The sequence below is a fragment of the Pelodiscus sinensis genome, chromosome 20, assembly GCF_052426305.1.
Source record: "Pelodiscus sinensis isolate ZL-2025 chromosome 20, ASM5242630v1, whole genome shotgun sequence".
Classification (NCBI taxonomy): domain Eukaryota; kingdom Metazoa; phylum Chordata; order Testudines; family Trionychidae; genus Pelodiscus; species Pelodiscus sinensis.
Window position 1 is genome coordinate 18412470 of NC_143071.1, and position 17817 is coordinate 18430286.

The 17817-nt window shown below is 45.4% G+C and overlaps 1 protein-coding gene across 4 annotated transcripts in view; it reads right to left on the minus strand.

Annotated features, from left to right (window-relative positions):
- Positions 1-17817, minus strand: part of GGA3 (golgi associated, gamma adaptin ear containing, ARF binding protein 3) — a 40583-nt gene that overhangs the window by 5528 nt on the left and 17238 nt on the right. For all 4 annotated transcript variants that reach the window (XM_075903693.2, XM_075903695.2, XM_025178118.3 and 1 more), the window contains 12 exons: positions 17227-17350; positions 15921-16024; positions 15291-15371; positions 13427-13564; positions 11598-11679; positions 10805-10921; positions 7254-7529; positions 6509-6576; positions 5426-5748; positions 4441-4709; positions 2996-3165; positions 1619-1729 (listed from right to left, as the gene is read on the minus strand). In XM_075903693.2, coding sequence (XP_075759808.2) covers positions 1619-1729; positions 2996-3165; positions 4441-4709; positions 5426-5748; positions 6509-6576; positions 7254-7529; positions 10805-10921; positions 11598-11679; positions 13427-13564; positions 15291-15371; positions 15921-16024; positions 17227-17350 — 1863 coding nt within the window. The remainder of the gene's footprint in view (positions 1-1618; positions 1730-2995; positions 3166-4440; positions 4710-5425; positions 5749-6508; positions 6577-7253; positions 7530-10804; positions 10922-11597; positions 11680-13426; positions 13565-15290; positions 15372-15920; positions 16025-17226; positions 17351-17817) is intronic.

A 17817-nucleotide genomic window follows, 5' to 3' on the forward strand; every position in this document is an offset into this window, starting at 1 on the left:
TCTAACCTCAATACCAATGTGGACACAAGAACAAATGGATATAAGCTGGCTATTAGGAAGTTGAGACTCGAAATTAGACGAAGGTTTCTAACCATCAGAGGAGTGAAGTTCTGGAACAGCCTTCTAAGGGAAGTAGTGGGGACAAAAGACCTATCTGGCTTCAAGATAAAGCTAGATGGGTTTATGAAGGGGATGGTTTGATGAGGTAACATGATCTTGGCAATTAATTGACCTCTCACTATCAGTAGTAAATAGGCCAATGGTGGGAAGATAGGAGTTGCTATAGAGAACTTTTTTCTGGGTGTCTGGCTCATGAGTCTTGCCCACATGCTCAGGGTTCTGCTGATCGCCATATTTGGGGTCTGGAAGGAATTTTCCTCCAGGGTAGATTGGCAGAGGCCCTGGAGGTTTTTCGCCTTCCTCTGTAGCATGGGGCACGGGTCACTAGCGGGAGGATTCTCTGCATCTTGGGGTCTTTAAACCATCGTTTCAAGGACTTCAATATCTGAGATGTAAGTGAGAGAATTATTCTAGCAGCGGGTAGGTGAGATTCTGTGGCCTGCATTGTGCAGGGGGTCAGACTAGATGATCAGAATGGTCCCTTCTGACCTTAAGTCTATGACTCCTGTGGCACCTTAAAGACTAACAGATTTATTTGGACTTTTGTGGTTAAAAACTAGTTTGTGAATGGATGTTTCCAGTATGCTGGTCAGAAGAGAGAGAGGGTATGTCTACACTACCCTCCTAATTCGAACTAGGAGGGTAATGTAGGCATACCGCACTTGCAAATGAAGCCCAGGATTTGAATTTCCCGGGCTTCATTTGCATGAAGCCGGCCGGCGCCATTTTTAAATGCTGGCAGTTCGAACCCCGTGCCGCGTGGCTACACGCGGCATGGAGTAGCTAGTTCGGATTAGGCTTCCTAATCCGAACTAGCTGTACTCCTCGTGGAATGAGGAGTACAGCTAGTTCGGATTAGGAAGCCTAATCCGAACTAACTACTCCATGCTGCGTGTAGCCGCGCGGCACGGGGTTTGAACCAGCCGGGATTTAAAAATGGCGGCGCCCAGCTTATGCAAATGAAGCCCGGGAAATTCAAATCCCGGGCTTCATTTGCAAGTGCGGTATGCCTACATTACCCTCCTAGTTCGAATTAGGAGGGTAGTATAGACATACCCAGAGAGAGTTAAGTATATTATTTAAGTGGTCATAATTACATTTCTTAGGGTATGCCTACGCTGCACAGCTGTTTAGCTACCCTGTGTCTACACAAGCTGCCCGTTATTTCGAAATATCTTTCAAAATAACGGGAATGCTATTTTGCCATCCTGGAAAGCCTTGTTGTTTGAGGGATAAGGAATGGCTCGAAATAGCACGTTATTTCAAAATCTGGTGCAGTGTGGACACGCCAAATTTCAAAAGCTATTTTTAAATAGATTCAAAATAAGATACCCAGTTTCTCTTACTCTGCCTCAGGACAGCGCTCTAGGGTCATTAGTCTTTGGGGACGATCATGTTTGTACAAATATTTAGTCAAAACCCATATGGAATTTAATCCTCATCTTACTGTTTTACAAACTGGATAAGTCACTGTTGAGAAGTTTTGAGCCCCTCTCACCTTCATAGGATTTGCCAGCAGCATTACTTGGGTGATAGCAGCTGGTGCTTGGATGGGGTTGAATGGAGAAAGTTCTGTACCCGAGGGTGGCTGCAACTTCACTTTCATGGACTGCAAATGTGAAACAAAAGGAACCCTCAGGTACCATTAACTGCACTGGCAGAATTCCCCCAGAACTAACTGGAGTAACAGAGTTTACACACAAGCAAGGAAAAATAATGCTAGCTGTGTACATGAGCACGTGTCCATTTGGGAAGAGCAGGGGACACAGATGAGCCCAGTCTATACTGAGCACATAGTCCTTGGCACATACCAAAATCAACACTGAGATAATGAATTGGACGGGCAAACCACAAGAGAACCCTTTCTTGCTCCTTGGAAAGGTTTTAATACAGATTCCCTCACTAATGCAGACAGAACAGAACAAAGCTTAGATCTCATTTTGAAAACTATAATCAGTCACCCAAAACTAAGGAGGTGGAAAAAGATCAAAAGCTCACATTGAAATATTTCCTAGGGCACAGTGCAAAATAATACCAACTCCTGGAACTGTCTAATTTTGTCCCTTCTCCTTTCTAAAAGCATGATTTGGAGCTGCTATTACTGGCCTGTGTATCTCTGATCCCTTCTGCAAATTGGACCTCCCTCTCATTTACTTTGTGTCTGCATTTTAGAAACCAGTTTTCCTTTTCTGATATTGGGGGAGGAGAGATTTCAGAACATGGGATCATTGCCCCAAAGTGATCAGCAAAGACAAGAGGAAAGCCTGTTAGATCTTCTAGTTCATTTCCTGGCCAGGATGGGATCATTCCCTCTTGTAAACTTTCTGGTTGAATGTCCACTTTAGTTTTTAATGTCCCTTTCAATGGGGTTTAAACCCACCATTTGGGAGTTTTTCAATTGTTGATCTTGCTATCAAGAAGCTGAGATTTTAACCCAATTACAGAGACATGGGTAAGTCCCAGCTACATCAAAACTGTTAGGTTTTAACTGGGTCCCCGATGCTGTTGTAATATAGGTGGGATCAGAATTGAGCATGTTTCCATGTGGTGACAATAGGCCTTTTAAAGCTCAAACCCCTAAAGAAAAAAGCATGGAGCTTAGCGTATGAACAGTCCTGCCACTGAGTTAATTTCAGCCCAGTGCACACACCAAAATAAAGCTCAGCTGACCTTACCCCACAGGGGGAAACATACTCTCTATCAGAAGTTTCTGTTGCTATATGTTACTTCCACTTGGTAGCAGAAAGAATACTGCTTCCAAGAAAAGATAGCACTATAATATCATGTCTGATCCCCAGAGCTCACACCCATCTCCTACTGGGGCTGCATTGTTTCAAAGCAGGATCCCCATCTACCTTTGAGTCTATACGCCTACCTTTGGTACTGCAGCCTGCAGTACAATGTTCTTAACAGGCAGGGGTGCTGTGTTTAACATTGATACCACCACAACCAACACGTCTGATCTCCCTGGTGGGCACTCCTTGGCGAAGTGTAAGAGAATCCTGAACCCGTTCTTATCATAGGCTGTCACAGGAAGGGCACGACCTGGGAATGGAGAGGAGCGGAAGACAAATACAAGACTACATCTGCAGGAGTATTATGCAAATTGACAACAGAACCTCACTACCTGGCATTTCTCTCCATGGCAGGGGCTTCCTCAGAGAGCTGTTCGTTGTTTTAAAATACCCTTCAGGAACAAAATGTTTTGTGCTCTGGATGCAACAGACCTGCAAAACCACCTGCTTTCTCCAAAGATCCATCATCTCCTGAGCAGAACAGTTACCCTGTGAGTCACTTTCCTGCTTAGGCAGGGCTGGACTGGGCTTTGACACAACCAGATGGTTTTTAGGTAAAACACAATGGAGATGTATAATGGCAAAAGCACAGGCAGAGAAATACAGCTGATGTGTCAAAATAACAGCACTGATGTGACCCTGGTTTGTAGTGTCAGGAGTGGCTGTAAGGCGCTTAGCACCTGAGTTGAGTGCACATTACAGTGTGCTATTTCAGCGCCGTAAGTGGCAGTAGAATTTCAGAGGTGACTGACAGCTCTACTGTGCACATGAGCAGTGTACAAAGAACACAGGAAGGGGATTCCAAAGAAAAAAACAGTAGTTTCAGATTAAGGGATTTAAAAGCCCCTTAATTCTCTTGCTGGCTGCCTGAGACCCTACAACCTTTTGCACATATGCTGTGGGCAGGGCAGGTCCAAATGAAAGAAAGAAACTGCCAAAAACCTCATCCCTGGGAACCAGAAAGCTACAACCAGAACCAGTTGCCTAATCTCCCTAAATGCAGTCTGTGCTAAGGGCTGGATCCTGCTCCCAGATCCATCACTGTAGACCAGGTTGGGGAACCTTTTTTGGGTCAGGCCAATGACCTACAGAAAAATCAGTTGTGGTCCAAACATAAATGAGAAGCCCCCCCAAAAAAACCCCTCAAAAACCAACCCTCACTGATGTGGCCCCTGACTAAGAAGAAGAAAGACACTCCCCACGTTCCCCTCGCACACCAGAGCCTAATGGGGCCCAGGCTAGTAGATTTTGTGTGCTCCAGTCCCACGGTAGGTGCAGGCTCCCCAATGCTAGGAGCGGGAGCCCTGAGCCTTGGGGGCCGGATCCAGGCAAGCCAGGGGCCACATTCAGCCCCGAGGTCTCAGGTTCCCCCACCCCTGCTGTAGACATAATTCAGTGTTGTTCAGGTGTAACACAGAATTTGACTCTCTACCACTAACAGTGTCTGAGAGTAAGCACCACTAATGGATTGAAACAGGGATAGACCAGGTTTGGGAGCAGGTTGAAAGGGGTCTGAGATACTTACTGGGTTTAATGGATTCCAGTGGAACATGGACATTAGCCAAAGAAACATCCGTCCCTTTCAGAGGGCTGCCCTGCTGTTGGAATGAAGCTGGCTGGAGGAGAGGGCTTCCTGAACCTGTTGTGCAGCTGCTTGGAAAATAAATAGTAGGGGCAACTGGAGCAGTAACTGGTAATCCTGCAGTGGACATTAAAGGGGCAGAGGTGACAGAGGCTGGCAAGGTAACCCCAGGGTGGAATGCCGAGGGTGCTGACTTCGCTTGGGCTGAAGTCCTGGGAGAGAGACAAAAACAGAAGTGGCAAATTAAGAACTCTTGGCTAGCAGAAGTGGCAGTGACAGCACCGAGCACGAAGCTGGCTTTCCCTCCATCTCCCGCACTACCTAAAACTAGGGTGAAAGCAGTGGGCTGTAGTTTTACCAGAGTGTTGTGACACTGAAGTCTTGTGTTCGGCTGGGTGAGGCCTACACCAAAAACCACAATGTTTCAGGGAGTGGTGATGATTTGGGAGGTCTCTCCTACCCCTAATGAGCAATGAGCTGGTACCCCAGTATTGTCTTGGGACCCGATACTGCTGGAGGATGAGATGAAAATCAGACCTCATCATCTGTGGACATTTAAGGATCTCAGTGCACTTTTCACAAGAGTAGACCCTGATCACCCCAGTGTTCTGTTCAACATATCAATCTGCTTCCCTAAGCCACTGCGTAGTATAGCTGTGCACTGCAAAGCAGGTGCTGTGCTTTACCATCAAGCTGGCTGCATTTCAGTGCTGGGACAGGGACCCTTGGGTATAGTTTCCATATCATTATGTAAAGTGCTTTGAGATCCTTCAAGAGGAGAAATGTTAAATAAATGTAAAACCACCACTAGCCAATAATATATTTCCATCACACTAGAGACAGAAACAGGGCTTCCTTATTGCAAACTGGATAGCTGTAGAACAAGTAACTTTCAACAGGAGAGATGAAGCAAAATCCAGACTATTACCCTTTGGGCTCTTCAAGAAGATGTCCCAGTGCATCCATCTTATGCAATGCATTGCCTCCTATGGCAGAACTGAGGTACCGGGGAGCAGCTGGCATAGCCTGCGGTGGGCCCATGGGGGCTGCTGGTCCAGTAGGGAACAAGAACGGAGCTGAATTAGGTGCAGGGAGGTTGGAAACAGTCTGAGAGGCGGTGAAAGTGGAAGGCAGAGGCACTGATGTTCCACACACAGACTGAGACGTATGATGAAGAAGAGGGTTCATTGCAGTATTGCAGGCGACAGGCACCAGCTTTGAACTAAAGAAGTCCAGATCCACCTGGTCATTCTGCAACAGAGAGTATGCTGTTACTTCCTCCTGTGCCTTAGATACCACTGTAACTCACTGAAATAGGCCTTACCCATTAGGATATGATGGGGGAAAAGCTAATGGCAAGCAGGTGGGTCTGTTGGGCTATGTCCAATTTGTAGTTTCCTTGGCAGCATAAGGTGCTGTGCGGGACTAGATACTATTAGTGAACTGGAGATCAACGGGAAGGAGTCAGAAGCTGAGGTGGCTATATGCATTATGGGCATTTGGATGCGGACTTCTAAGGAAAGTATCCTATCAGAGCAGAGAAAGATATACTAGCCAGAGCACAGGGGTGAGGAGGTGGACAGTACATTTCAGGGTAGCAACAACTGAAGAGTGCTACCTGTTGATTAGCAGTCCCGGTATCCTGGAATGATGGCCTCTCCCTTTGGCCTCCAAGTGTATTCAATCCAGAATACAGCCATTCCCTTGCAAACAGGGTTAATGTTTTTATTCAATCTATACTTATTGACATCCCCCCCAGGTGAGAGACTTTTGTATCAAGCTTTGTTGAGATGCACTCAAAAAGCAGCACGTACAAAGAAGGGATGTGAAAGCAGAGATGTCTTCTCTCTGTTGGTTCAGAGATCCCAGTTATACAAGACCCAGAGGCAAGACACAGGCCTTCAAATCTGGAATAGTTATTGTCTCTGGCCTGTGTGTAAGCACTGCCCTAGAATATGGAAAAAGCCACCACACCACAACAGTCTCTGTCTGTAACTCCCTCCCTCCATACCTGGAATATATTCCACTGGTTATTTTCAGTCGGTTCTTTCATTGCACTGGGGGCTGGGTCATTCAGGCCTGAATGAAGCAGAAAAGATTTGGAAACTGGAGTAAAATTGCAAAAAACTCTTAACACGAGTGCCAAGAATTAAAAGGAAGTGGTGCTAGACTGCTAGTTTTCCTACTCCCCTCCTATAGGGTTTTTGACCACTATGGTAAAACCACTCAGTTCAACTCTGTAACAGGTTGAGAGCTTGATGAAAGAGACATATGTGTTCCATATCAATGATCAGCCACAAGCTCATAGATCTCATACACATATCTCCTGCACCTGCAAGCAAGTCTCTGCATGCAGCACTTCCAATGTTCCTCTTTCCCGACCCATTGCATCCCCTGTTATTTAGTATCAGAATCCCCTAATGCACTTTTCTCCTAACCACAGCCCCACTGCTATTTCAGTACTGAAATGTAATGTGAACTGGTAGTTGACAAGCATTTTTAGGGATTAGACTGGGATTACAGCAAACTCACTGCATTTGTGACCTCTCTCTGATTTCAGCAGGGTATTCCAGAGGTTTTAATGCTAGCCTACTCCCAAATTCCCATTGGCAGGGAGCTTCTTCGGTGTCCCTTGGATGACATCCAAAGCAAGCCAGAATAATAACCCCTAGCACTAACAATGTGTGGGTAGTACTGATACACTGCCCTCTGCTGCCCAACTCTAGAACCAGGATGTAGCCACGCCTGCCACTTACCTAAACACAGCAGCTCCTCATCCAGCAAGGAGAGGGAATTGGCCACGCTGTTCTGATGAGTCAGAGGAGCTTCTGGTTGGCTGGAGGACCGGCTCCGTAAGTGACCCAACTTTTGGGGAGGAGGTGGGAGGATGGGAATTTCTGAGGAGGCTTGTGTCGGTGCTAATGTTGACGCTGGCGTTAGCGTTGCAGGTGGCACTGGCGGTGGCGGGGCACTGGAAACGTCTATGCCAGCAAGGTCAATGAGTGTGCTGACATTACTGGTAGGATCACTCCCTACAGGGATGGGGAGAAAAGTTTAAGAAGGACTGCAGTCAGCGGGAACAAAGGCTCTGCAGACAATACCCAGGGAATTGGGTCAGACGGCTTCCCTTTTAATCAGAATTTCTGACTCTTCAGAAGAGAGGAAACCACGATGCTTTCCACTGGAGCAGTGTTTCCTCATTTTAATTGGCCACGGAACCCTTTTAAGCCCTTTTAAATTTTAAAATTTAAGAATTTTGTGGAACCCCTAATGCCAGACTTATACATGGAGCTGAAAAATTACTCCACAAATAAGTAAGGATAATAATAAACAAATGCTAAACAAGGTCATGAGATCAACACAAATGAAAATTGTTTTTAATAAAATTCATAAATTCATAAATATTAATTTTTTTTTAAATCATAACATGTTATTGTAATGGAATTTTCTCACAGAACCCTTATTTTCACTTCACAGAACCCCAGGGTTCCTCAGAACACCATTTGTGGAATACTGCACTGGAGCATTGGCTGTTTAACAGCTATTGAGACGGACGCTGTATTGTTAGGAAACTTCTGTATAAAAAGAGGACCCCAGTCCAGCGATTGCTATCTCCCTACTACATATATTCTGTGTAGTTGGCAAACTCTCTATGCCTGCTTAGTTCTGGAACTTGGGAGCCCCAGTGCAGTGACAATAGGCAGTACAGGTTGTAATCAGTCAAGGAGTTACTAGCGAGCCAAAGAGAACTACAGGCTCTCTCTGCATCCAGAATCTCCTTCAAGTTCATCACAACCAAATCCTGGCTCTTCCCTACAATAAGGGACCCCATTCTGCACAGTGATCAGATCCCTCCTGTTCTTCATCCATGAACCTTTAAGTCAGTGTCCCCAACCTTTTTCTGGCCAATAGCACATTCATGTTTTCACAAGAGTGTGGCGGGCGCCAACAATTTTTCAAGGCTTACTTTGTATTTGTACATTAAATAATATGAAAAACATCATATTTAATATATGCATCCATAAGATAAAAAAGGTAATTTTACATGTAAAAGGTATTATTAAATTATTCAGCAATTACTCTTTCACCTCAGGATGTGAATTTGCTATTTTCATATTAAATGTGAATTGGGTAAATTTGATAGAAACTTAATTTAGTTGGATAATTTTTATGTTAATTATATTGTAATTCATTTTTAAACAAAATTCTGCATTAATAAAAAAGGGGGGGGGGAGTGTCCAAATGTTGTTGAGCATAAAAAGCACCCTCCCCCCAAAAAAAATCATGGCACCTTTAAATCTCACACTCCCCATCCCCACGTCTCCTCCCCTTGCTCCATCAACTCTCCTGGTGCCTGCTGCCCCCCAACCTCTCACCCTCCTCTGCTGTCCTGACTCCTGCCCTTCTCACTGCCCTCAGCCCTCCTGTGGCCTGCCCCCTCCACCAGCCCTTCTCTCCCCCCTGTGCCCACTCCTTCAGTAGCCCACTCTGATCGTGTGAGCTACTCCCTCTCCTAACACCTCCCTCTACACACCTGCCCTGCCTCTCTCGTCTGGTGCTGGTCCCTCCCCTGCAGGTGTCTGCCCTTCTGCTTCAACCCCAGAATCCCCTGGCACCTGCACATTTCCTTACCCCTGCACCCTCCTGGTGCCTCCTCCTTCCCTCACTGCCTCTGCCCCCTTTTTCCCTGATGCCCACCCCCTCACCACCCTCTGCCCCCGTTCCCCTCATGCCCCTGTGCCCTCACACATGACTTGCTCCATCCCCACCTTCCTCATGCCCACCCCTTCTTTCAAGCCTTCTCCCAGCACCTCCCCACTCTAGCCCCAATGCCCTTATCCTCTCCTCTCCCAGCATCACCCTGTCCCCCCTCCCACTGACACCTCCCCTCCTGCCCTTTTCCTCATTGTGTCCACTTGCTCCCCCACCCCCGGCATTTGTATCTCCTCCACCCTGTCCCTTGGTGCCTTCCCCTTTCTTCTCCTGACCTGCCCCTCTCCCATCAGCATAAGCCCCTTCCTCTCCCCCCCTTTCCTCCTATTCTTCCCCTCTCTTCTGCCTTCCAGTTTGCAGGGCTGGAGTCTGCTGCGATCGGGCCCCAGAAGTCCCTGCAGCCCAGGCTCCAGACCACGTGCCGGACCTGGAGCTGAGCCGCTCGGTGTTCACAACACGACCGCCCCGCCAGGTGCGCTCACCGCCGTCCCACCTCTAGCCAGGCTCTGCTCCCCCACTCGGCACATCGCCTTCCTCTTCCTTCCCCGATCCACAGCTGGCCGTTTTAAAAAACGGCGCCGCAACACCACACCAACGTGGCACAACCCCCTCCGGTGCACCACACGTGACTCACCCCCAGTGCAGGCCTGGCTCCACCCGGGTTGACGGCGCATGCTCGCGCCTCTCACAGCCATGCCCGTTTTCCCATCCCCTGGCCCGGTAACTTCCCTGGCCGGGGTCAGCTTGCCGGCCTCCTCATCGGAGTCCCTCAGCCTGGTGGGGTCTTCTGGTGGGGCCGTAAGTGTCAGCAGCGCCCCTACCAGCTCCGGTGCAGGAGTGTGGAGCCTGGTGGCTCTGTCCCACTGGGCCAGTCCGCCCCTGCATTAGGGTGAGCCTAATGCAGACTAGGCGGGCGCACATAAATGGCATCTGTGGGCACCACGTTGGGGACCACGGCTTTAAGTATTTTCCAAATAATAATTATGCCTCATGGTGCCCAGAGTGGTTTCCCCAGCATTTTCCAGATGGGGAAACTGGTGCACATAGTGGATACATAAGGGACTTGCTTAAATTCACTCACTGACCTTCTGGTAGAGACAGAAATAGAACCCACATCCCTTGACTCCCAGACCTCTGTTCCAATCCCTTAGATAATGCTTCTGACCTCCCATTTAAGCATAGAGAACAAGATGAACAATAAATGTATATTAACTTCTCCCTGTTGGTATTTAACCCAGGACTGTTGAATAATCTAATGAAAAGGCTACATTCCACACCAGCTATTAGTAATCTAAACAGGAAAGCACAGCTCAGATGCAGGTCTGCTTAGTCAGAATGTCACAAGTTAAGAGATTTCATTAGAAAAAAGCCAGTCTCTCAAGTCAAAGCATTTTCACCAGTGGCCAGAATTATAAACTCATCCGTGTACCCATCAATGGCTGCTGTTTGGAAGCAGATTTTTGACGCCTGCTTGGACAGGTTTTACCCCAAACAGCTGATAATACTGTCCTTTACTGCAATTAATTGGACACCCTTCACAAAAAGACCAGATTCAAAACTGAACAGCAGATGACTATTGAGGAAGGCTACTCACCTTCGGTTGCAGACAATGTAGGGATATCTACTTCACCATTGACGACTTGACCCTCGATTATTTTTTTATAGGAATTTATTACCCGGGATAAATTGTCACTAGCCTGCAGAATATCCCCTAGATGTGGGAGAGAGGCAAAACTTGAGAAGAAATTTCAGTCACTTTGCTCTCTATTGAATTGGATGCTCTACAAACGATTAACAATCCATTATTAGGCTGCAAGCTCTTCAGGACAGGGTCTGCCTGTGCAGCACTTCACACAATGGCCCTGGAGCACTGCTATAGTAACAGTAATAGTAATAATAATTAATAGCTACTCAGTGATTAGTTTCCACAGGGACATTTCTAGAGCCCTGCGCGGATGCAAAATTTGTACCTGCATCCACATCCGTATCTGCAAAAAGAAGCTGCAGATACCTGCATCCACATCTGCAGATGAGGATACCTGTGGATAAAAAGCAGATATCTGTGCATTTGCAGGGCTCTAGTCATTTCCCCTCCTGTAAGTGTAGAACGTCCCTACCTTATGTTGACTGAGAATGTTTACCACACGGCGTACCTACAATTCTTACTGCCAGGGCCCCGCTCTAATTCAGATTGTAAGCTTTAAAGGCTTTGGCTTTTTATCCCTGTGTTAGGGGTCATACACATCCCTGGTGGCATAGAAAGAAGTAACATGACATTAATAACACTCTTGCTTTACACTGGCAGTTACCAGCCATGTCAGCCTGGCTGCAATCTTCTCCTTAAAACACACCCCCTTCCTACCAAAAAGGGGACATGGTTGTTTTACCCAAACTGCTGTCGTTATCCTCTGTTTCACTGGCCAGTTTGAATAACGTCCGTCTTTTGGTTTCACACCTTTCATAGAGCTCCTGGGAAGAGATATTGGAAGAAAGAATCTCATCAGCCAAAAGCCATCGACAGCAACAAACACCACTCTGACAGTCAGAATGAAATGACACATCTGAATGGAAGTCTCAGTATGAAGTAGGGATGGGTAATGGGCTAACTGTGTAACCTCTGAAAATATCAGGGGTTAGACACACAGTTACATGCACCCGCAGCACGGGGCAGCAGTTGGCTCCCGGTGAGTACTGGCTCCTGCCCCATGCTGCTGGTACAGAGGTAACAGCATAGGGCAGCAGCCGGCTCCCTGGGAGCTGAACCGGGAGCCATATTTAACCATTTGGGTAACCAAAAAGCTCATGTTTATCAGTTACCTGTTTAAACGGCTACACTCTTACATCCCTAGTCTGAAGGAAGACCCAGAGTCCATCTGGGTGATCAAGTCCCCCTTTCCTAGCCCTATAGGGGGCAATTTACCATTTTATCAGCATGCAAAGTCCAAGTCTGATCTACATTCTCAGTATAATAAAGATGAATACTAGTCAGTAGCATACCAGTAGAATACCAGTCATGCACAGCATGCCTGACTGATTGTGCATTGTCCAGTTGGCAGTCCACAGGACTTTTCTGTCCGTCCCCTGAGAGGGATGCCATTTTGTAAATCTTGCCATACTTGGAAGGTCATGTTACATGGAAGACACCATTTTGGACCACCTAAGCCGCACAAACAGAGCTGTCCTTAACCATACGCAGGATACACAGTTGCATAGGAAACCAAAAAATTTGGGGAACCACTGAATCTTAATGTCCACCCACTTGTCTCTTCCTATCTCTGTTCTGTGGCTCTGCTCTCTCTGGAGAGGATCTAGATAACTTAAAAGTGAAAAAGCCTGACAGACCTACTAGCAGAACACTGAACCTGTGAAAGAGCCATTTGAGTAGCAATGAAGCCATGTAACAGGCATTTGCCAAACCCAGATATATACTGTCAGTTTCTGAATTTATTGTTATAGTTAAAGAGCCTTAGTTTAAAATATTTAATTAGTGTGTTGCTGAAGAGTATAAAATCATACCTCTAAAAATCGTTAACATCCCCTCCTCCCCAGCTGCCATAGGGACACCAGTTTAATAGCACTGCGTAGGGCCCCATAAATCCTAAAGACAGCCGTAAATGCAAGTGAGTTGTTGAGTCCCCTTACTAAAAATGTCACAGCTTGCCACTGATATCATCAGTCCTCCACGCTAACAGCATTTATCCTTAATTCTTTTTCCACTCCATATGTTGGATTCTTATCATCTCTGCTACAGGAGCTCCTAAAAACCCCAAATGAGAATGGGGTCCCATCGTGTGAGGTGCTGTACACTCCCTGCACCAAAAAGCCTCCAATCTAATGGGAAGAACAGAACTATCATCACCCCCACTTTACAGCTGGGCCAGTGGGGCTGAGAATCAGAAAATGTGGTTTCCTAATTCTGTCAGTGACCCACACTGTGTTTTCAGCAAGTCATTCATCATCTGTTAATAGATCTAATGACCACTTTTTTTTTTTTTACAAATAACTTTGAGTCCTTCAGCTGAAAAGTGTTGAGTGCATAGCATTATCATCTCTAGCGGATCACTCCATAGATGGTTCTCAGTTCCTATAGTAGCTCTTTGTGTTATTGATCATTTTTTTCTTCATATTTTCAACTCATGAAAAGGCAAAGCTCCATAAAACCTGAAAGAAGAAAATGCTGAAGGATTCCTACAAAGAAGGATGAGGCTGTACCCACCTTCATGAGCTCCTTATCAGCCTCCGATGAGTCCTCTTTGCTATAGTGAACCAGCATCTCATTCAAAAGCTTCACATTATTATTCACTTCCTCTAAAGTGTGCATGCGTTTTGTCACTTTCTGGATCCGAGCCTCATCCTTTAGGGTTTAAAACAAAAAGAGGAAAGTGAGCTTTCCCATGAAATCTCAACTGCAGGAGCATCGCTGTGAGTCACATTAAATGAAAGGCTGATTCCTATTTGAAATAGAGGGGGGCAGGAACTAGATTTTCTATTTTGCTAGAAATTCTGCAATTTCAAAAAAAACCCTTTCCATGCTGACAGAACAGAACCAAAACAGTTCAAAACTTCCCGTGGGGAAAAAAATTTAAAACAAAACTGTTTTGGGTCAACTGAAATGTTTTGTTCCAATCTGTTCTCAAGTCTTCAAATTATAATACTGGAATGCTCTGTTCTGTTTTTAATCCTAAACACATTTTTGTTGAAATTAACACATTTTTTGCAAAAAATGTGTTACTTTTAACAAATTGGCATTTTCCAAGAGAGACACAAACAGTCTGTCAGAAAACGTCTAATCAGTTCTGATTAGGCTACCATGCTCTTCAACAACAAGGGAGACTCCCTCCTATGTGATGCTTAGATTTGCATGGGGGTAGGGTTAATTTCTATAGAAAAGAGATTCCAGTGACTTCTATTCTCCCCAAATTAGAAACTGTATTTCTCCTTGCTAGAACAACACTGGGTTGCTTGAATGCCATGCCTCCTGAATACTAGAGCTGATGAACATATCACAAGTTCATATATAGCCATGGTGTCCAACATGCTGGCCACTAGCCATATGTGGCTTTTAAGGCTAGTTGGCATGAACAATGTGGCTATTTGGGGGTTGAATGTGGCTAGTTAGCTATAAACTGGTTGGATACCACAGATATATAGGCTGGGCGGGATGTATGTGTACATGTAGATAGCTTGTGACAAGTGCCAGATTGACAACCCTGCAGACAGTCCACTATATCCACAGATTAGAAATTACAAGCACAACATCAGTGCAAGCTTCTCCCTCACCAATATCTGATCACAGTGCCAGTTTGCTAGTGAGAAGGTAGTTTATTCCTCATGGTCCATTTGATCCTTCCTTCTTCTGAGTGTTCCAGCAAGGGAACGAATTGCAGAGGTTTTAAGGATGTAAATACCTGTTAACTGGAACCCAGCCTGAGACTCATGAACAAACTCATTTCAGACAGCCCATGCAACAGCCACTGGGCGATATCCACTTTCAGTTACTGAAATGTGACTGGATGTGAGCTGGCAATCCTAGAGATGAACATCATTGCTAATCCCCTTGAGTAATTCAGTCCCCAGAGCTTCAAGCCTAAACTTTAAACTAGTTGAACTAGTGCAACACTAATGGAGAATGAAAAAAAAACAAATCCAATGAGTCTGTCATTCACAGGTCACTAAAGCTATACATCAGTATTGTTAACATATTTAATTACAGGGTCACACTACATGATGAAGCAACCCCCTATTCCTACAAAGATTTCTTAGGCTACGTCTCCACTTGCCACTCCGGAGACTGATCTTCTGGCATTCGATTTAGTGGATCTAGTAAAGAGCCGCTAAATTGAATGCTGAGGGTGCCCCCGCTTGGCGCTGGTGGTACTCGCAGTCGTGAGGAGTAAGGGAAGCCAACGGGAGCATTTATTCCCGTTGACCTCCCATTGTGGAGGCAGCGTCATGCTCAGCTTAAGTTATGTTGACTCCATCTGCGTTATTTACATAACTGGAGTTGTGTACCGTAAGCTGACCTTCTGGGGCTAGTATAGATCTTGCCTCTGAAAAATAATTCTACTGCTTTTTCTTACCTCTTTTACCATGGTTTTAATAAGCTTGTTCGCCTCTTGCAAGTCATCTGGGTTTTTGCTTTTTAACAGTTTGGCTAAGAGCTGTAAGAAGAGAAGAGCACTTTTTACGAAAAGTGGCCTCTGGTGAGGCAGAAAGATCATATATCGAATGGCTGCTGCACTGGAGCAAGGGAAATGGACAGTTCAGAGAAAGACGACTCAGGTCAAAGCACCTTACTTTGCTTTTTGAGTTACAGTAACTTCTGCAAGAGTCTCTCATGGGTTTGCTATTTTGTTTTCTGTTAAATTACCATATCTGCAATCATGTGCAGCTCAAGCACATTGGGATCTTGGAGACTTGCTGATACTAGACAAGAGTTGCTCCGACTGCAGATAGGTAAAAAGCTTTTCCTCTCATCCATTACAGCAGCTGAAGAGCAACTTAACTAGAAATGGCCAGAGAGTGATAACACTGAGATGGTGGCTCACTCAGGATTTCAACTCTTAAGTGCCCAAGTGGTAAGAATCAAATCTACATCCCATGTGAAATCAGGCCCATAAACCAGCAGGTCGGAGCTGAGTCAGAGCACTTCCTCTTACTAAAATGTTTTGTTTTGCTGAAGAGTTTTAAGATTCCAGCCTTCACTTTACCTTGGATTTCTCCTCATCATCAAACACAGGGTTTTTGGGGCGAGGTGGTGGAGAGGGAATCAAGGTTCTATCCACTGGAATTATAGGGTCACACATAACAATACCTGAGAGAAGAAAGAAAAAAACAAGTTTGTACATGCAGTCACTCAAGGCACTGCTACTATTTGCATCCAAGCAGCAAACAGAGGGTGTAGTGCTGCTGTTCGCATACTGGGTTCGGTTCTTCAAACACTGAGATGGAAGGATGTTTCCATGAGGAATGGGATAATTTAGCAGCAAACTCCCTGTGCACGTGATCTGGTGAACTAAGGGATGTTTCCTTAGAGAAAGGCCAACACTCCAGAGCTTAGTTTGCCACATCCTTGCAGTTTCTGACCTGACCCGTGTGATCAATAGCTCTCTACCATGTGTATTTCTTCTTTCATAGAATCATAGAATATTAGAACTGGAAGGGACCTCGAGAGGTCATCAAGTCCAATCTCCTGCCCTCACGGCAGGACCAAGCACCATCTAGATCATCCCTGACAGATGTCTATCCAACCTTCTCTTAAATATCTCCAGGGATGGGGATTCCACAACCTCCCTAGACTATTTATTACAGCGTTTAACCACTCTGACGGGAAGTTTTTCCTAAAGTCTAACCTTTCAAATTGGCCAGGGTTCCCCAATGTGAAGTCCCATGTAATCCTGCTCTGTACTTTTAGCAGACGGGCAGTAGGACAAGCCAAGAACAATAATGCAGGATTTGGTACTCCACAGACTCCCAGCCATTAGTTGCAGAAAGGGTCAAGTTTCACAGCTAGGCCCCACCACAAAATCCTTAACTTTGTATTATACTCATAAAGGCTTCTGAAGGTATCCTCTTTGTGCTGAAGCTATGAGAGAAGAGAGCTCTTGAGGCCTTGCCTAGGTGACAAAGTTGCATTACTTTAAAGTGCAGTTATAAAGTAATGTAGTTAAGTGGGTAAACAAGCTGTGCAGACACTTTTATTTTAGTTTAAACCAGGCCTGTTTGGCTTAAACTGATTAGGAACCAGGTTAAGCTCCACCAAGATAAGCCACTCAAACTAAAATAAGAGTGACTATAGGAGGCTGCACTAATTAAATCAGCTTAAAAAATCAAGTTAAGTTAAACCAGTGTGAAATTCTCATGTAGACAAAGTCTTTGAAGAATTTTCTACCATCTAATTGATGAAGTCCTGTCCCCAGATAGTCAGTGGTTGCCTTCTTGAGTCTCTCCACTTTGGGGCATTCCTGCTTAAACAAGTAGGCTGCAGGAATACATGCATGAGAAGCTCCTTCCCACCTTGTCTCTTCAGCATGTAGTAGGCATCTTTTATTTTGGATTCCTCTGGCAGTGCCACTGTCCAGCTGTACAGCAACTCAATCACTTTGGTTTTCACCTTCTCCGAGACTCTGTCTCCCAGGTACTGAGAAGGAGAGAAAAAAGAAAGGAAAACATGACAATTTATCTCTCCTTTGTTAAAAAAACCAACCAAACATTCAATATGGGAATTCATTGGGTGATCACTAAAGTCTGCCACATTAGAAGGGAGTATGAATATCCCCTATCTCCTGTCAGTGCTGATCTGGGATACAGTTTCACAATAAAGATGGCCAGCCGCCCTTATCATAACTACACTGATACAAGATGCAGTTCATCAAGACAAAAACATCCCTCACCTCTTTAAACTAATATTTAAGTTGTTTTTCAGGATAAAATAATCTTATCTCCACCTGCTTCAGACAAGGGAGGGGAGGGATGTCTAGACTACATGCCTCTGTCACCAGAGGCATTTTTATTCTAATGAAGCGGAGGATATTTAAATGCGCGCTTCACTGACTATGTCGGCATGTCTAATTTACATGCCTCTGGTGACAGAGGCATGTAAATTAG